Source organism: Drosophila persimilis, unplaced genomic scaffold (genome assembly GCF_003286085.1).
Source record: "Drosophila persimilis strain 14011-0111.01,24,50 unplaced genomic scaffold, DperRS2 tig00000002-arrow-pilon, whole genome shotgun sequence".
NCBI lineage: Eukaryota > Metazoa > Arthropoda > Insecta > Diptera > Drosophilidae > Drosophila > Drosophila persimilis.
The window spans coordinates 10354397-10373387 of record NW_020825289.1 but is presented as its reverse complement, the minus strand read 5'-3'; the positions used below and the strand labels follow the sequence as shown (position 1 = coordinate 10373387).

The window sequence follows — 18991 nt, the reverse complement described above, 5'->3', positions numbered from 1 at the left end:
TACATATGTCGCCAAGACTATACATATGTACATATTATCGGTCACTGATTAAATAGATAAAATATTATGTTCATGGTACTTTTTATTTTTCGTATCTTCCGATAAGTTTTTGAATATGATAATGCCAGAACATTTATTGCTTAGAGAGGCAAGGGCGTACCCAGAGGGGTATGTTTACTTACATTTTTTTAAATTTCCTTAAAGTTTCATCCTTCAATTAATCCCTTGTTTTACCAAGGCCCAATGAAAATAATTGAAGAGTTTGTTGTCTTTATAGACTTGCATGCTTTGAATGCAGAAACTATAGCCGAAAAAATTAAATATTGATTATTCTATTATATGGATCTTGAGTTGCATCTGAAGTGTGTTGGACTTGATTTTGAAGGACATGTTATTTATTTTTGTCGCCTAATTATGAGAAAGCGAACTTTGGTAATTAAAATGGTTTTATTGGTTTTAAAATTATTCTCCAATAAGATGAATACCTATTTTGAAACCTATTTTAATCCCCCCTTCGCGAAATCCTGCGTATTATCTTGTGGAGAGGCCATTCATAAGAAAGAAACATATATTTATATATGTATATAGAAGCATATAATCAATATTTTCAGTCTTCACATAGGGGATTATACATATGGAAAGATGGAAATTCTTTCCCAATACGTTTGTACCAAGTAAAGAATGCCAATTGCCTTTCAAGTCGATATATATTAGAAATAAACTAGCTCAATATACTTGCATATAAATCTCAGATTTAATATATTCAAAATATTTATACTCGTATAAATAAAATACAGATTAATATATATATCTCTGATATATAGCTGGCCACTGAACAATCGCCGCATATGAAGGGAATGATGCAGCGAATTTCCTACTCAGATCATCGCCTTCGGTATGCATATACTGAGCCGATATTCCCAGCTGGAACAGAGGTACATCGAAATCCCCATCGGATTTCTGTGGGATGAGTAGGAAGGACGCAAGTTTAGAGAGTTTTTATTAAAAGTTCATAACCGATGAATTCCTTACCGTAAGCTCCATGAAGAAGTTCAATGGTGCATTATCTATTCCATATGAGAAGTATATATGGTACGGAGGGGTGTACTGTACCGTATAGCTGAGCAGGAACGACCAGTTGCTAACGGTCACGTCTTCGTACGGCTGAATGAACAGACTCGTGTGATCCGGACACGTCAAATTAAACTCGAACCGTACGGTTTTGTTATTGGGCAGCACCGTTTTGCTTAGCATCTCCAAAACCGGCACCGACGGTGTCTCGACGGGCTGCTCCCGCGGCAGCCACATCCCATTTTCGCGACTTTCCACCCAGCGGTGATCGTACAGAGGCACGCCACACAGCATGTGCTTCTCACAGTCCGATGCCATGCTGACCAAGCCAGTAAGGTTTACCTTGGTTCCCTTCAGGGGAGCAGCCCCACGACGATCCTGGAAATTGAATAGATATCCGGACTCGTCCTTGCTGACTGTTCCATCGTACTCGTAGAACACTCGGCGCACTTGCTGCAACCACGATTAAAGAGTGACATAATTAAAGGAATAAACCCAATTTTTTAAAATACTTACCAAATATGGGACTCGCTGCACATTGGTCTTGGGACGGTAGGGGAATCCGATTTGGGTGGAAGATGCAATGTATACAGTTAAGGCAGTCACAGCCAGCAAGCCGAGGAAAATAAGACTGGAGCGCCGTGACATATGCACAAGCAGGACCTGAGGAAATATTTAAATGGTTTTACATACTGACTGTGGCGTACAGCAGCAGAATAACGTACCAAAAAGCCCAAGGAGAAAATAGTTCCCAATGCAGTCAAGGCAGAAACAATCAAGTCTGGATTGGTAGATCTAAAAAGAGAGGGATTGAACGAGAAATCATCCCACAAAACCGTCAGACACTACTTACAGGCCAAAGCGACCCATCATGGGGGTTAGCACCACAATGAATGTGTAGAAGAGATAGCTGTTGTACAGGAACGGGATGACTTGGACGACTTTAAGGACGGCCGTCCAGGCAAAGCCGCGATCGTGCAGAGTCGTGAGAAGGTTGATGGCCAAGGGAATCACGTAGAAGAGAAGGGTCCACGTGACGACGTAGGTGGTACGCAGTCCATAGAGCGTGAGTCCAATGCCGAGGATGGCCAGGATAGTGGCGTGTCCATGCAACACCAGCTGCAGTTGCTTCGCAAAGGAAATCTTTTCCTAAACAGATGGATGGATATAGTATATGGTATAGAATCGGATTTGGTTGCTACTCACATCCCGTTGCAGCTTCAAGAAGACGAAAGAGGGTAAACTGAAACCGATGAGAGTCGGGCACACATAAAGGCCGATCAGGAGCGCTGGAGTGCTGTAGTAGGTGAGGGAGAGGCCGTACATGTCGAACAAATACGCGACCACAACGGGCAGACCCAGGCCAAGCAGTAAAGCAATGACCTGGAGTACGATAATCAGAATGAACCAGCCGACGACGTGTCCGGCGGAGACATTGGACGAGCTTGCGGTGCGCAATAAGGACACAAAGATCAGAACAATGGTAGTTCCAGCCACGGCATAGTTGAAGATGATGCCATTGCTCTCCGAGTAGCTGATGAAGTACAGTCCCAGGACGTCGAAGAAGATTGTGTTCCCTGAAGGGTTTGCCTGTTACGACAAATGTTCTTATAATTTGTGAAGGCTTTGTTAATTCAGTTGTCTTACCGTGGTATCGTGGAGCTCTGTGGCATTGGAAAAAGCTCGCACAAGGGCGAGAACATTGTCGCCTGTATTCTGAAGAGAAGCCCTGGGGATAACGTCGACGCGATCGTACCGGGTGTGATAGACGTAACCATTGAAGCACTGTCCTATGTCCAATCCTGAGGAGGGAAAAGGATATGTTATGTCTCTCGTAGATAGGTTGTCACAACTGTTTTTCATAGGTGCGTACCAATAAGGTTTCCATATGTGCGGAAAATTCCGAAATCGGTGTCCGATGGGATGAGCCCAGTTTGAAAGATTTCCTCAGCCATGGTGGTGGAGAACGGATGCTTGGCGTTCTGCTTGTAGTACTGAAATAGAACAAAAAGTAGACAGAAATAAGAATCTTAGGCATGGAAGGGCTTCCCCAGATTATTTACGTCTACGAGCCAGGGGTTATTGGGTCCAGTCTGGAAAAGAATCTCGCGTCCTCCACTGCCAGCTGCATCCAGGTTGATGACAACCCTGCAAACATTAGATATATCGTTGGATTATGTCACACCAAAATGTAGTTATCCCGTAGCTTACTTGCAGAATGGAGCCCATTTGTGCTGGGAGATGAAGCCATGCGAGGCCTGCAAAGAGTTCTCCTCGGAGCCGTTAATAAGAAAAATGATTGGATGCTCGAACGTTTGCTTCGTGGTGGCGATCACTCGAAGGACCTCAAGGATCGTGACAACCATGTGGCCTGCGTCGCCAGCAGAGGGACTTGTCGGCTGTGAATCGAAGTGACTGTTGACCAGGAGGTAGTTTTCACTGGTGCAGTTCTTGGGGGTCAGCTTAACGACAATATTCTGCACCGCCTGATACATGTTGACCAATTCCCACTTGATGTAGGAGCCAGAAGCAATCTGCACGTCAATTTCTATGTCGAAGTAGTCGTCCAGGAGTTGGTCTTCAATCAGCGCCAACTCCTTCAACAGAAACTTGACAGTCTTGTTCTCATTTCCATCGCTTCCTACCACTTTCGTGCCGATATTGGCAAAGTCGTAAAGGTTAGCCTGTGCGCGTTCGGCAATGAATCCTCCCTTTGAGATATCCTCGATGGTGAGGTCCGCGGGCAGGCGGTAGAAGAGTGGCATCACTACGGCAAAGAAGAGGAGCAGCCAGATCAGAAGGAAGCCGCTGGCCATGTACCAGGGAATTTTGGAATCTTTCTCCTGTTTTTTAACATTTTTAGGAGACGCCGACTCGACGCGTTCGTCCAATATCTGAAGGAAATACAATGGAAATGTGGTTAAGGAAAGGGATTAATGTTGTTCTTGGGAAATGGTCTTTACAAGTTGTTCCTTGTCGCCCATGTTGGTCTTCTTTTTTCCCGGGCGAGACTGAACGAAAAATGCCAGCGGCTTTTAAATACTTCCTCGAAAAGCGACATATCATTCAATATGCTTTACAGTCATTAAAAACTCCATTTTTTGTACATTTATCGCATTATTATTCTTCTCGTTTTTCCCCCCATTCGGTAATAACTAAAACGTGTATATGATTATACAAATTTAATGCTCCGATTTCTTTCTTTTGATAAACACGATCTTTATAGTTTCAGACCCACCGCAACCCAACAACTGTTGCCAATTCAGAATCCCTGTAATCTATGAATGCATGAATGTTCAATTATCGCAGACTTTTTATGGGGTTTATTACTGGGAAAATTAATATGAGACACACTTCTGTTGATAACTCGACACTATCTTGATAAATCAACATAATCAAACCCAAAAGCATTATAAATAAATTTGGTTATTGCCTAACGTACTCCTAGGCAACATCGCACACCTTTCTTTGGATGACATCCAATCGCAAACGCAGTCCCCGCCACAAATCCAACTGAAATGCGAGGTTTTCATGTTAAATGAAAATTTCATGTTCTTCCAAAAAATTTCCCTGTTGGCTCTCTTAAAGCAGATCTCTCTATTCATAGGCACTTATGGCATACTCATATGAATTGTAGGCCCAAATCTCAAAGACTATACTTTCTGCGTGAGTGCCTCTCCCTCTCCTCTCTCGATGTCAAAGTTTCATGGATGGTTTTCGTTAAACTTACTTTGACAGGCTATTCGATTCTTGTATTTCCAAATACACATTTTTGTTTACTTTTTTTTTTTTTTTTTTTGTATAAATAAACATTTGTGGCATTTAAAATTAATTTTTTCATTGCAAACTAAACAACAATCTAAATACGATTGGAAATTGAATTCAATGCAGTACTTTATAATACTCTATAAAACAAATCCTACAGAAAAACCAATCATAAACACAACTGCTAAAGTTTTGTGGTCCCATTCTGCGCGGAACCATTAATTTAATGACTCGATCATTCCGATAACTACGAATGATCTGCCCCTTCATAAATCAATGTGAATTATAAAAAACTTTGCAACTAGTTGACCTTAAAAACAGACGGACTGTGCTATAGCGAAGCGTCTTTCCATGACAATTTACCCTCTTCCGTAGCACAAGATTTAAAAAAATAGCCCTTGGTATGTATTTATATGAAACCTATCCGTTATCCGCATCCGTATCGTATCCGTATCACTCATGATACACAAAGAATCGTATTTGCATGTATAATTTTATATATTTTTCAGCTTTACCAGTTGAAGCAATTATTTTAAAAGATATATCTCTGATAGGAAGCTGGCCACTGGACAATGGCCGAATACGCTGAGAATGATTCAGCGAATTTCACGCTCTCAGCATCTCCAACACTTCCTATAAAGTGTCCCGACAAACCCAGCTCGAACAGTTGAACGTCGAAGTCGCCATTGGGTTTCTGTGTGAAATACAAATGAGTAATATAGTAAACTCCAGTTCTAAACAGTTTGGAATTAGTCATTTTCCTACCATAATATCAATGAAAAAGTTCAACGGGGAACTATCAATTCCATATGAAAAGTAAATATGAAACGGTGGGGGATACGTAGAGGTGGTCTGCAGGTAGCTTTGCAGGAAGGACCAGTTGCTTATGGTCACATCTTCGAAGGGCTGAATGAAGAGACTCGTGTGATCCGGACCCGTTACCTCAAACACGAACCGTACGGTTATACCGTCGGCTTGCACAGTCTTGCTCAAAAGTTTGAGGGTAGGCATCGCTGGTGTCTCAATGGGCTGCTCACGCGGTAGCCACATTGTATTTAGGCGACTCTTTACCCAATGTTGATCATACAGCGGAACCCCGCACATCATGCGCTCGGTGCAGTCCGATTCGAGGCTGACCAAGCCCTCTAGGGGCATGCCGCTTTCCTCCAAGGGAGTTGGCCCACGTCGGTCCTGGAAATTGAACGCGTAGCCGGAGTCTTCCCAGCTGACTGTTCCGTCGTACTCGTAAAACACTCGCCTCACTTGCTGTAATCGAATTTTAAATGTGTCAAATATTGCCGTAGATTAGTAAGATAGTGAACGAACCAAGTAGTTGATCCGCTCCACGTTGGTCTTGGGACGATAGGGAAACCCGATATCGGTGGAGGTGGCAGCGAATATAGATAGGGCACTTACGGCCAGCAGAATGACAAAAACTATGCTCGGTCTGCGGAACATGTTCACAAGCAAAATCTGTAGACGTAATGATGCAGTTATAGAAGGTGATCACCGATCAGTACTGTATCGGGACAGGGCAACATACCAAAAAGCCCATTGACAAAATGGTGCCCAGTGCAGTCAAGGCAGAGACAATCAAGTCCGGGTTGGTTGCCCTAAAATGGGATGAGACAGGTTGGTTAGGAAGTCAGTGCAGCTAGTGGCTTCGCATTGCTTACATTCCATAGCGTCCCATCATGGGAGTGAGCACAACCACGAATGTGTAGAAGAGGTAGCTGTTGTACAGGAACGGGAAGATCTGGAATAGCTTAAGGATGGTTGTCCAGGCGTAGCCGCGATCGTGGAGAGTCGTCAGTAAGTTGATGGCCAAGGGAATCACGTAAAAGATGAGCGTCCATGTTATAACGTAGGCGGATCGCAAGCCATAGTATGTTAATGCGACCCCGAGAACGGCCAGGACAACAGCGTGTCCGTGCAGCGCCAGCTGGATGTAGTGGGCAAAGGAGACCTTGCTCTACGATAGAACGTATAAATAGAGTGAAGACTTGGTAAGTGGCAGCTAATGGGTGCCAGTGGACACTTACATTGCGGTACAGTGTGTAGTAGATGGTGGAGGGCAAGCTCAGTCCCACGAGACTTGGGCACACGAACAGACCGACAACCAGCAGGGGACTGCTATAGTAGCTTAGCGACTTTCCGTAGAGATCAAGAGCGTACGCCACAACAATGGGAAGTGCCAGGCCAAGAACGAAGGCGATGACTTGAATCACCAGCACCAGGATAGCCCACTGCCTTACATCCTCCTGCGAAACATTCGAGACTGCCGCTATGCGCCACAAGGATACAAATATCAAGATAATGGCGGCACCAGCCACTCCATAGTTCAGATACTCGCCATTGCTGGACGAATAGCTGATGAAGAACAGGCCCAGAAAGTCAAAGAAGATGGCGTGTCCTGAAGTGAAGGCCTACAAAAATTGATAGATTATTAGATCCGTTCAGACACCTTTCTATACTGTGCTGCAGTGGGACCCACCTCAGTATCGTAGAGCTCTGGTGCGTTTGACAAGGCCCTCACCAGATTGAGGATATTATCGCCCGTATTCTGAAGGGCACCCTGAGGGATCACGTCCAATTCATCGTACTTGGTGTGGTATACGAAGCCATTGATGCACTGGGCAAGGTCGAACCCTTTTTTGGGAAGCAAAACATATCTGAAAACCAAATACCACGTGCAGATGTTCCTTTGGACTTACCCACGAGGTTTCCATAGGTGTTGAAAATGCCGAAATCTGTGTCTGAGGGCAGGAGACCCGTTTGGAAGATTTCCTCGCCCATGGTGGTTCCAAACGGATGCTTGGCGCTCTCTTTGTAGTACTGTACAAAATTTGGTACGTACATTTAGTGCCCTTTGGGGAAATGTTTTGACGGAACAGTTACCTTTAAAAGCCAGGGATTGTAGGGGCCACTCTGGAAGAGAATCTCGCGACCACCAGATCCAGCGGCATCGAGGTTGATGACGGCCCTGTAATTATACAATATGCAATCTTAACTCTTTAGTAATCGCTGGGATCAAGGGATGGATTGCTTACTTGCAGAATGGAGCCCATTTGTGTTGGGTGATAAAGGCATGAGAGGCTTGTAGGGGATTCTCCTCGGCTCCGTTTAGGAGAAATACAATCGGATGTTGGAATGATTGCTTGCTTGTGGAGATCACCCGCAGCACCTCCAACATAGTGGTGACCATGTGTCCAGCATCGCCCACCGACGGACTAGTGGGCTTCGAGTCAAAGTGGCTGTTGACCAAAAGGTAGGTTTCGCTGGTGGAACCCTTGGGGCTAAGCTTGATGACGATATTCTGCACTCCCTGGTACATGTTGATCATGGTCCAATGAATGTAGGAGCCCGAGGCAATTTGAACATCGATCTCAATGTCGTAGTATTCCAGCAGGACTTGCTGCTTGATCAGCTCCAGTTCAGCTAGCAGGAACTGCACCGTATAGACCTCATTTCCTTGACTGCCGACCACTTTCGTGCCAATGTTGGCCAGACCGGCTAATGTCTTGTGGGCCCGCTCCGCAATGAATACGTCCTGGTTGGTATCGTGAACCGTCAGAGGTGTGGGCAGGCGATAGAAGAGCGGCACCACGATGGTCAGGAAGAGCGTGGCCCAGAAGAGGAGGAATCCCGCTTCAAAGTACCAGTGGCGATTCGCCTTCACTGCCAGTGTGGCTACCTTTTCGGCAATCGCCGCCTTGTCCTGAACGGATTCCTCGTCAGAGATCTGCCAATTTGTGAATTTTGCATATTCATAAATATAATAGGGGAAACGAAAGGGGTTTCCTTACGAGCTTGTCCTTGTCTCCCATCACTTTAGTATTTTGCAGAAACACACTGGCCGCTGTCGGGAATAAAACTGCTTGCCTAAAGAAAAGGTCGAGATACTCTTATATATGCGGCGTGGGCGTCAAGTTCACCAAGTACTAATCTGCCGCCTTTCAATTACTGGAGCACGTACTCGAGACAACTTATCCTAATCGCCGCTTGATAATCAAATTTATTATGCCAAACCTTGTCTTGGAATATTTCACCAATTGGTAACCGGAGATCAAATCTTCTTAATAAAGTATAACAAATTATTTCAGCTCGCAAAACAAAATCTGAGGCTGGGCTGCTCAGATGAGATCCCAGATGCGAAATTTTCACTTAGAAAAATCCAGTATTGACTGTAATTCCTCCTATACAATCGTATAATTGGTTAAATCTGTAATAAAACGTTTATGGCGCAGATTTTTATCACGATTGATTTAGAGCTTGATTGCACGGGCGTGTGTTCATCATATTTTTATTTTGTGACAAGAATAATTGGTGTTTCAAGTGGACTACGACAAGGCAAGGTGCGTTGTCGGATCTAAAGCTGAAGTTCGGGCTGGACGATTGCTTTCATGGACTGTCTGCGCTCCACTGTAGAGGGGTCTTACAATAATACAGGCAGAAGGAAAACACTCAGTAAGTGAATTGCCGGTAGGAGGTGGGCCATTGGACCAGCGCCGCATAAGACGGGAAGGATTTCGCAAACTTCTGGCTGAGCTCATCGCCTTCGTCGCCAATGAAATGATGAGACACTCCCACCTGGCAAACGGGCACGTCGAAGTCGCCATCGGGTTTCTGTGGTAATGGATGAGAATGCAGAAATTAAAATGGACTCCAAACTGTACACCATCCGCCGAACACTTACATAAAGTTCAATGAAGAATGAAAGTGCCGTATTATCCTTGCCATGCGCGAAGTAGATGTGATAAGTCGTCTGCTGTCCAATGTAATCGATCGGGAAGGACCAGTTGGTTACGGCCACGTCTTCGTAGGGCTGGATGAACACACTGGTGTGATCGGTAACCTCCGCCCTGAACTCGAACCGCACCGTCTTTCCGTCCTCCAGCACGGTCTTGTTCAGAAGCTCGAAAGTGGGCACCGATGGGGTTTCGACGGGTGTTTCGCGCGGCAGCCACATTCCCTTTAGACGGTTCTTCACCCAACGGTGATCGTAGAGGGGATAGCCACACATCATGTACTTGGCGCAATCCGCCTCGATGCCAACCAAGCCAGTTAGGTTCGCCTTGGTACCCTTCAGGGGTGCAGGTCCCCGGCGATCCTGGAAGTTGAACAGGTAGCCGGAGTCTTCCTTGCTGACGGACCCATCGTACTCGTAGAAGGTTCGTCGCACTTGCTGGAAATGGAGTTAGTTAGCTATAATGGAATGTCCAAGAGATACCACTGTCCAGTAAGTACTCACCAGGTATGGCACTCTCTCTACATTGGTCTTGGGGCGATAGGGGAATCCGAGTTGGGTGGAGCTGGCTGTGTAGATGCTCAGGGCACTTACGGCCAGCAGGGCGAAGAGGATCATACTTGGTCGGCGAAAGACGTTGATAAGGGGAATCTAAATGATACTGCATCGTTAGATAACTGTAGAAAGCTCATAAAAAGAGTCATTACCAAAAAGCCCATAGCAAGAATAGTTCCCAAGGCATTCAGAGCAGAGATAATCAGATCGGGGTTTGTCGACCTGCCGAATCGGCCCATCATTGCACTGAGGATAACCAGGAAGGTGTAAAACAGATAGCTGTTGTACAGGAAGGGAACGATCTGGACAATCTTCACGACGCCCGTCCAGGAGAAGCCGCGATCGTGCAGAGTCGTCAGCAGGTTGATGGTCAGGGGAACCACGTAAAAGATGAGCGTCCATGTTATCACGTAGGCGGATCGCAGGCCGTAGTAAGTTATTCCAATGCCGAGAGTGGCCAGGACAATCGCGTGTCCATGCAGCACCATTTGCAATTGATGGGCAAAGGAAATCTTCTCCTGCAACAAAAGTTACATGTATTTAGTCCCAAGCATATATGAATGGTATCCAATCTACTTACACTCCGTTGCAGCTTCAAGTAGATGAACGAGGGCAAACTAAGTCCGAGGAGACTGGGGAACACATATATGCCGATCATCAACGCCGGAGTGGCGAAGTAGGTGAGAGAGAGGCCGTACATGTCGAACAAATAGGCGACCACAACGGGCATTCCCAGGCCGAGCACAAAGCCAATGATCTGTACCACCAAAATCAGGATGAACAAGCCAACAATGTGGCCTGTGGAGACATTGGAGACACTCGCTGTGCGCCACACTGACACAAAGATCAGGACAATGGTAGCTCCAGCCACGGCATAGTTGAGGATCACACCAGTGCTCTGCGAGTAGCTGATGAAGTACAGTCCCAGGACGTCGAAGAAGACGGCGTGTCCCGAGGCGTATGCCTGATATAAGTTCAAATTATGAGGAGAATTTTCTCGGTTGGGCTGGATCAACTTACCTCCGGATCATGCAACTCTGTGGCATTAGAGAGGCCGCGGACCAAGCTGAGAACGTTCTCACCCGTGTTCTGAATAGAAGTGCGTGGAATGACATCGAAGCGATCGTACTTGGTGTGATACGTGTAGCCGTTGATGCACTGGGCTATATCCAGACCTAGAGCAAGGAATCGATTATATTTGTCATCATTTAGTTGCACATTTTTCGGTTGCTGTTGTTGCTGTCATTCTTACCGACGAGTTTACTATATTTTGTAAATATGGTGAAGTCCGTGTCTGAGGGCAGGATACCCGTTTGGAAAATTTCCTCAGCCATGGTGGTCGCGAATGGATGCTTGGCATTCGTCTTGTAGTACTGCAATATGGAAAATCGTGGTATAGAATCGTTGCATCAGATGGCAGCGGCTTAAGGGTTGCTTACGTTTACAAGCCAGGGATGATTGGGTCCAGTCTGGAAGAGAATCTCGCGACCTCCGCTGCCAGCTGCATCCAAATTGATGAGTACCCTGTAACGTGGGGAGTCGTCTGTGTTATTGATTGCTCTGTTAGCTTGGGAGTCGTGTTGCATTGCTTACGTGCACTTGGAGGCCCATTTGTGTTGGGTGATGAAGCCGTGGGAGGCTTGTAGGGGATTCTCCTCGGCACCGTTGAGCAGAAAGACAATTGGATGCTCGAAGGTTTGCTTGGTAGAGGACATCACGCGGAGCACCTCCAGGATTGTGACAACCATTTGACCGGCATCGCCGGCCGAAGGGCTAGTGGGCTTTGAGTCGAAGTGGGAGTTGACCAGTAGGTAGGTGTCGCTGGTCGAGTTCTTGGGGCTCAGCTTAACGACGATATTTTGCACCGCCTGGTACATGTTGACCATAGTCCAATGAATGTAGGAGCCGGAGACAATCTGGAGGTCAATTTCAATGTCAAAGTACTCGTCCAGGACATTTGCCTCAATCAGCGCTAATTCCTTGAGCAGGAACTGTACGGTCTTGTTCTCATTTCCATCGCTGCCCACCACTTTGGGTCCGATTTTGTCAAATTCGTACAGGTTACCCTGTGCACGCTCGGCAATAAACACACCCTTGGAGGCATCCTCGATGGTCATGGCCGCGGGCAGGCGGTAGAAGAGTGGCACCACTACGGCAAAGAAGAGGAGCAGCCAAAACAGAAGGAAGCCACTGGCCATGTACCAGGGACCTCTGGAGGTCTGCTCCTGTTTCCTGGCATTCTTCGGCGACAGCAAACCAGCCTCGACGGGTTCGTCAGAAATCTGCAATAGAAATATCCCCGGATATTTAGTGGAAACGGAAAATGTCAGTTTTCCATGTGGCCCTTACAAGCTTGTCCTTGTCACCCATTTCCCTTTTCTGTAGCTACAGCTCTGCACTCTGAACCCTCCAGAATGGGACTAGTTGGCCTAAACCCAACATCAATTCCTTTTATATCCGCCAAAAACCAAGGGGGCCCAATTGAATACTCCATGATACAAATTAATTTATTGTATGTGCTACGTTGATATGTGCTCATGGATGTATTTATATTAGGTTTTCTTGGATACTAGTCTCATCGCAACGAGGGTGGCTATAACGAAACCAGCGTTAAATGAGGAGCAAAACGAAATTAATTTCCAAATAACAGGATAGTTTGCCACCCATCCAGGCTTTCCATTCTTGAATCCGGATAGCCATAGAAGAATATCCTGGAGAACTACATATATCGGAACAATAACCAAAATAACCATCCGTCATCCATTCCTAGAGGACTTCTCAAACAGCCCTCTTCTATGAGCAAGAAATTTATGTTTTTATAACCATTACTTGTATAATTGTATAATTACTGATATCAATTGAATGGCCTTATCTCAATCACCTCCGCTCCTTTCTTCACAGATAGGAGATCTTTATGGCTCTAAACCAGACCACCGCAACCGAACATCTATTGTTTCCTATTATATTCCGAGTATATACACACATACATACATACATATGTACGAGTATTTGCACATGTATGTAAATCATTTGGGGCTTGGCGAATATCTTCACAAAGGCGAGGCATAAAATCAATTGGATACACCATTAACAAACTTTGAACATATGCATACTTATTCCCTAATTGAGTTTATAAACTTGATAACCGATTTATGGCACTAATATCAGACACTTAAGCTAATCAAATGATGCACACACTTATTCGAATATATGAATTGTGTTATCATAATTGTACCTTGTGGACGGGCCCATTAAATCACTAATCACCAAAAGTCACCTCACCTCGCTCTCGAAAGAATCTAATCGGGTACGCAGGGCTCCCCACATCTCCGTTGGGCATGAACAATCCAACTGAGATGTGATCTCTCTCAGCCTCATCATCATCATCATGGGCGATGCTTATTCGACTATTTAATCTGGAATTTCGTGGGCTCTCTGTGTTTATTTTAAGCTTTTTATAAGAGCCTATATTGTTTCTTGTAGCAGTGCTCTCTATCATAGACACTCTACATATACACTCTACAGTATGTAGTGTGTAATCTCGTAGGTTTTGGAGAGCGTCTTCCGAGCGTAGCTATCCCCGGTCTCGAAATGAAGATAGACTGGGCCTTTAGCATGTGCCTTAGTGGCTCTCTAGCTACAATTTAGCAGATAGTCCTAGTGGAATAATATTTTTGTGGCTAATTGCTTCCACCGTACCACCTGTTGTTTATATTGGCCCTGTTTCGTACGCCTTAAGTAAACACTTTTCCTTTCACGAACATGCCTTTCCAACCGGGGAATGGAATGCATAATTTACCAAAACAAATACTCAAAAAGACGTTCCATTATATTTGTAGTATTCGTAGGTTTAATGGTTTAATAAAATATATATACTTTTTATCAGATTCTATACAGTTAATCGATAACGCTTAATGACTACAATTAGTAAAGCAAGCCCAATCTCTTCTTGTGAGTAATTCCCCTTAGAAATACCAGGTCTCGTAGGTCCCAACCCAGCCCTGTATGTAGGCATACGAGGGAAATCGATCTATGTATTTGCTCAGCCTTCCAATGGCAGTTATATCCTGATTAACCCAGTGTCCGCCAATGCCAATCTCCAGAGTGGGAGTATCGAATGTCGAAGTTGTCTTCTGCAAGCAATAAATTGGTTTGTTAGGTCACATACTTATGGAATATGGAATACCATTAAATGTGGATTGAGCTCACCTCAACGTCGATAGTAAACTCTAGGGAACTGTTGTCCAGTCCGTAGGAGAAGTACACCATGTACGGTGGTTCTGCCTTCTCCCGAACGAGAGTGTCGTTGAAGGACCAGTCCACCAGCTTGGCATCATTTTTCATATTCACGAAAATGCCCATGTGGTCGGGTCCACTCAGTGAGAAGCTGAAACGCCGCCGCGTGGCACTCTCCAGCTCGCTGCTGTCCTGCAGAATGAGCGATGGATACTCCGTGGGTATCTCTGGCAGCTCCGGCACAGGCACCCACAGGCTGTACTTCCGAGCCTTGTTCCAGCGATGATTGTACAGGGGCAGCCCACAAAACATTTCCTCGTCGCAAGTGTCGCTGACCCTCTGCACCTCTCCGATGGAATCTATTTCGTCTGAGAATCAAATGGGATACTCGTATTAATCCAGAGAATTATGAATTTAAAGAGTAAGCTTACCTCGCGCTATTTCGATGCGTCGATCTTGGGGATATATGTACAGGCCTGATTCGTCCATGCGAGTGGTGCCATCCGCGTTATGTAGCCGACGATGTGCATGCTAAGAAAGGGCCACGATCAGATCCAAGCAGGATAGTTTAAGTAGCGATTAAGGTGTCACTTACGATCAATGAGTAGCGCTGAGCTGAGGTTTTCTCCTTGTAGGGGAATCCGGCATTCGTGACGGCGATTACAATGAACAGAATGGTAATCCCGAGGAAGCAGAGCACAATCGTTCTCGTCTTGCGGAAGAACATGATCAGTGGAACCTACGAAGGAGTTCTCTTAGCCACAAGTCAGGCACAAGCGATCCAATTTTCACTTACAACAAAACCAGCAAACATGAGGGAAAATAACCAGACAAGGGCTGCGATAACCATGTCGGGGTTGGAGGACGAACCCGAGCGTCCCTGCATGGGCATCAGAGTTAGGAGAGCCGCCGTGCACAAATAGGTGAAGTAGACGAACGGAAGGATCTGACAGACCGTGACAGCAATGGCAAACAAATAGGCTGTCGAAGGATGGAAATAGTTTTAAGTTTCCTTTATGTTTTCTACTTACCTTTGCGGTGCCACTTGGTGACCAAGTTCACAATCAAAGCCACTATATCGAAGAGCACACAGAGCATAATCAAGTAGGCCGATCGAATGCTCAGTCCCGTCAGCGTAACCATGATCACGATCAGCCAGAAGCAGTGCGAGTGCATGAACAGCTGGATGCGGAACCCCAGGCCTAGGGGATCGCGTTTCGTCTTCTCCAGATACAGGGCTGGCAGGATGCTCATTCCGAAGATGATCGGCGCCAGGTAGAGGCCAAAGATCGTCCAGGTGGAGGTGAACCAAGTCATCGAGCGATTCACACCATCCATAAAGACGGCCACGAGCAGTGCGAGGCCCACGGCCAGAGCGAGGGAGGCGAGCTGCATGCCAATGGTGATCGCGTAACGCAGCAGGACTCCCTTCCAGCTGCATCCCGAGCGCACGGACATGAAGTACAACGAGATGCCAATGGCCAGAAGGGCCAGCAGAGACACAACAACGTTCACAATGATGCTCGTGGTTTCCGTGTAGAATATCATGAACCAGCCCAGAAAGTCATAGAAGATGTTGTGGCCCTCAGCGTGCGCCTGAAAGTATGCGGCATTTTTTGAGGCATTCGAGAGCGGACTAAGAATATTTTCTACTTACGGCGGTGTCGTCCATTTCCGGTGCATTGGCGAGAGCTCTGGCCAGGGACAGCACATTGTCGCCCGTGTGCTGGAAGGAGGCCCTGGGAAAAGCGTTTATCCTATCGTACTTGGTGTGGTAGACAAAGCCGTTGAATATGTAGGCCATGTCCAGGCCGGGAACGCCGCCATAGTCGCGAAAGATGCGGAAGTCCGTGTCGGATGGAATAATGCCAGCTTGGAACATCTCCTCGCCCAGGGTGTTGGCGAACGGATGCGGAACATTGCGATAGTAGTTCATCAGCCAGGGATGATTGGGTCCGGACTGAAACAGGATCTCCCGACCGCCGCTGCCGGCAGAGTCCAGATTGATGAGAGCTCTGTGGAGTTGGAGATGAGCGAATGAGGATGATCTTGACTAGCTGCAGCTGCTGGGTCACCTACTTGCAGTTTTTGGCCCACTTGTGCTGTGTGATGAAGGCGTGCGAGCCCTGGAGGGGATTCTCCTCGGCCCCGTTGAACAGGAAAACAATTGGATGGGCCAGTGGCTCGCCTGCTTTGGCTATCACACGCATGACCTCTAGCATGGAAACCACCATGGACCCATCATCCCCGGCACCGGGGCTGCCGGGAACGGAGTCGTAGTGGCTGTTCATCAGCAGGAAGTTCTCGTTGCTGGAGTTCCGTTCGCTCAGCTTCACGACCACGTTCTGAATGCCCTGGTACATGTTAACCATTTCCCAGTGCATGTAGGCGCCGCTTGCCTGCTGGACATCGATCTCAATCTCGTAACGATCGCTCATCTCGGCCTCTACCTTGGCCACCTCTGCGCGCAGAAAGTCAACGGTAGCCACCTCATTGGCCGCAGATCCCACGACGCGGGGTCCAATGCGGGTCAGCTCTATGAGAGTGTCCTCGGCGCGCTGGGCTATGAAGGAGTTCGGATGGCTGGCCTCATCGCTACGCATCAGGGCCTTGGGCATGCTGTTTATCTGGGTGTTGACGAGCGACAGGTACAGACAGAGCCAGAAGGCAAAGAAGACGGGGGCGTAGTACCATTGCAGCTTCTTGGGCACCTCGAAGTCCACGTCGATGTGATACTTGGAATTGAACTGTTGAAGAGAGAGTGTTGCAGTGTCCAGTGATAAGGTGGTTGCTCTATAAATTTCCGTTACGTGTATATAGGTAATTATAGCTTATCCATATCTAATCTTGGACTTTTAATCGAAGCAATACCGGAACACGTGAACTTCACAATCCGATGCGATGCATTTCAATTGTGCCCAGGCTTTTGGGCGAATACAAAGTTAAACATTTATTGATTTACAATCCGTTAACCGATAAGACATTCTCTACTTTCTTTTTTGATTTCTAGATTAAACAACGGTCAGCACTGAAGGAATTCATCGTCGCGTGTTAATCCATGATTCACGGGCGTGTGCTCAGCGGTAGGTTGCGCTGGATCCACCGTCAACCGTTCAAGTTGAGGCCATAAACCGATAACCGATTAATAAAGAACAAATAACCCTACAAACATATGGAGTGAACATGCAAAAAACGAAGAAAAAGAATTGGCGAGACCGGCGGCATCTTTGAAGGGTGTAATTTTTGTATTGGTTCATGGTTTTTAATCGATTTCTTATCTACTCGTACGTATGAGCATATAATCTGTCATAGCGATTGTTTTATTTTTTCTGGACATTGACCAGGAGCTCTTCTCATCCTTTTGCCTTTCTTGGATTGCTTATGGATCTCTCCTATTTCTATTTCAATTTTAATACATCCTAATTATGTAACAAACACTTTCATTTTCTAATATGTTTCCCAGAATTAAATAAAACTTCCTGACTCTCTCAAAATATTGTATTCACTTGTGGGGCGTGCTTCTTCTTAAGAACAAAGTAAAATACTATAAGGATTTTAGTTTCACTTCATAAATCACTTGTTTTGCACTGTTCATATTGTTGCCACTCCATAAATCCACACAAATTCCATACGTACACTCATTTTTATAGATTGCTGGAACTTCTATATATTGAGATTTCCACAGGATTTATCCTTCGACAAATCCGAAGCACTGACACTTTAAGGATTTGCTCGTAACTCCTTAAGCTCGATCACGTCTGGGCCCCGTCACCCTTGAATTCCGATTGAGGTTCGAGTCTGGTCGGTCTTCCAAAGATATATGAGAGTCCAACGCTTTCAGGAATTCGCCGAATAGGTAAATTATCGGTATCGTGGGCTCGACAATATCTTAAGTGCTGCTCCGATTGTGAAACACCACACACCCCTTTGGGTTCCGATCGCGTGCGGATGGGATTTTATGAGACTTCTTGTTTTCGCATTCGGGGGCTACAGTAGTGTGCGGTAGAACAATAGATCCATTGCCATTGCCAACCGAGTTTTATCTTTATTATGAAGAAATGCCTTTGTGTATCGTAAAAGCGCAGAAACAAGTTCCTAGATACTCGTATTTCCCCGTTTCTTGTTGTTGCCAGCCTGCAGCCCTCGGAGATACACAATTGCGGCGGCACCTTCGAATTGGAAGTTTGGAACCATTAAATCTACACGGTGTAGAAACGGCTTGATTAGTCCGTACTACTACTGTACTACTGCTCATAAAGATTGCCACTTTGGAAGGTTCTTCTTCCGTACAGATTCACCAGATGCGCCAGCTTTTCCCGTAAACCCGAGCTGTGGGTCTTTGCTATCGTTGTCTCTGACTGACTAACATTAGCTTCAGTTTCCGAACACACCCAGCCCCAATGACAGTTCCGATCCCTGTACTATTTGAAGCCCATGCCCTCTGTCTCTGGCACTGGCACTGGCACTTGTTTCGCAATGCCCCTGCCTGCTCTGCTCTAGCATTTCTACAGAGTTTACTAATTAATTTGTGCTGTGTTGTTGCCAGTCTGTCGTTGATTTCATTTCGTTTCGTTTATGTGTCATTCCACTTTTGTTTGCCTATCGTTTGCCTCGCCT

General features: G+C 46.0%; 4 protein-coding genes across 7 annotated transcripts; all 4 read right to left on the bottom strand.

The window, feature by feature from the left end:
- Positions 1-798: 798 nt before the first annotated feature.
- On the bottom strand, positions 799-4055 carry LOC6589913 (endoplasmic reticulum metallopeptidase 1). Of its 2 annotated transcripts, none has more exons than XM_026986347.1 (11): positions 4035-4055; positions 3283-3965; positions 3135-3219; positions 2945-3065; positions 2719-2873; positions 2278-2661; positions 1925-2220; positions 1797-1866; positions 1588-1734; positions 1033-1524; positions 799-960 (listed from the first exon to the last, which is right to left on the bottom strand). In XM_026986347.1, exons 1-11 carry the CDS (start codon positions 4053-4055, stop codon positions 799-801), a joined length of 2616 nt encoding a protein of 871 aa, XP_026842148.1. The 2 variants fall into 2 exon arrangements, with proteins under 2 accessions (XP_026842148.1, XP_026842149.1); XM_026986348.1 differs by having other exon boundaries at positions 1925-2214.
- A 1313-nt stretch (positions 4056-5368) lies between these two features.
- On the bottom strand, positions 5369-8663 carry LOC113565188 (endoplasmic reticulum metallopeptidase 1-like). Its single transcript, XM_026986544.1, has 11 exons — positions 8643-8663; positions 7887-8578; positions 7735-7819; positions 7551-7671; positions 7331-7485; positions 6879-7262; positions 6513-6808; positions 6380-6449; positions 6163-6309; positions 5602-6102; positions 5369-5530 (listed from the first exon to the last, which is right to left on the bottom strand). The coding sequence occupies exons 1-11, from the start codon at positions 8661-8663 to the stop codon at positions 5369-5371; spliced, it is 2634 nt and encodes an 877-aa protein (XP_026842345.1).
- A 437-nt stretch (positions 8664-9100) lies between these two features.
- Positions 9101-12545, bottom strand: LOC6589912 (endoplasmic reticulum metallopeptidase 1). Its single transcript, XM_002016485.2, has 10 exons — positions 12488-12545; positions 11732-12420; positions 11578-11662; positions 11391-11511; positions 11159-11313; positions 10719-11102; positions 10291-10656; positions 10088-10234; positions 9533-10021; positions 9101-9462 (listed from the first exon to the last, which is right to left on the bottom strand). The coding sequence occupies exons 1-10, from the start codon at positions 12506-12508 to the stop codon at positions 9301-9303; spliced, it is 2619 nt and encodes an 872-aa protein (XP_002016521.1). The 5' UTR covers positions 12509-12545; the 3' UTR covers positions 9101-9300.
- Positions 12546-13965: 1420 nt separating this feature from the next.
- Positions 13966-18758, bottom strand: LOC6589911 (endoplasmic reticulum metallopeptidase 1). 3 transcript variants are annotated; one of them, XM_026984870.1, is made up of 10 exons: positions 18609-18758; positions 18011-18543; positions 16454-17121; positions 16032-16389; positions 15406-15970; positions 15171-15355; positions 14970-15113; positions 14806-14905; positions 14348-14742; positions 13966-14271 (listed from the first exon to the last, which is right to left on the bottom strand). In XM_026984870.1, exons 2-10 carry the CDS (start codon positions 18014-18016, stop codon positions 14104-14106), a joined length of 2589 nt encoding a protein of 862 aa, XP_026840671.1. In that variant the 5' UTR covers positions 18017-18543; positions 18609-18758; the 3' UTR covers positions 13966-14103. The 3 variants fall into 3 exon arrangements, with proteins under 3 accessions (XP_026840671.1, XP_026840672.1, XP_002016520.1); XM_026984871.1 differs by having other exon boundaries at positions 18665-18758; XM_002016484.2 differs by having other exon boundaries at positions 18011-18758.
- Between the last annotated feature and the right edge of the window lie 233 nt (positions 18759-18991).

Coding starts and splice junctions, on each gene's coding strand:
- LOC6589913 (XM_026986347.1), bottom strand. CDS start 4,055: ATGGGCGACAAGGAACAACTT. Junction 3,220..3,282: donor AAATGGGCTCCATTCTGCAA/GTAAGCTACGGG, acceptor TAATGTTTGCAG/GGTTGTCATCAACCTGGATG. Junction 1,525..1,587: donor TGCAGCGAGTCCCATATTTG/GTAAGTATTTTA, acceptor TCGTGGTTGCAG/CAAGTGCGCCGAGTGTTCTA.
- LOC6589912 (XM_002016485.2), bottom strand. CDS start 12,508: ATGGGTGACAAGGACAAGCTT. Junction 11,512..11,577: donor ATCATCCCTGGCTTGTAAAC/GTAAGCAACCCT, acceptor TCCATATTGCAG/TACTACAAGACGAATGCCAA. Junction 10,022..10,087: donor TAGAGAGAGTGCCATACCTG/GTGAGTACTTAC, acceptor CTCCATTTCCAG/CAAGTGCGACGAACCTTCTA.
- LOC113565188 (XM_026986544.1), bottom strand. CDS start 8,663: ATGGGAGACAAGGACAAGCTC. Junction 6,310..6,379: donor TTTTGTCAATGGGCTTTTTG/GTATGTTGCCCT, acceptor TTACGTCTACAG/ATTTTGCTTGTGAACATGTT. Junction 6,103..6,162: donor TGGAGCGGATCAACTACTTG/GTTCGTTCACTA, acceptor ATTCGATTACAG/CAAGTGAGGCGAGTGTTTTA.
- LOC6589911 (XM_002016484.2), bottom strand. Junction 15,356..15,405: donor CACCAAGTGGCACCGCAAAG/GTAAGTAGAAAA, acceptor ATCCTTCGACAG/CCTATTTGTTTGCCATTGCT. Junction 15,114..15,170: donor TCATGTTTGCTGGTTTTGTT/GTAAGTGAAAAT, acceptor ACTCCTTCGTAG/GTTCCACTGATCATGTTCTT.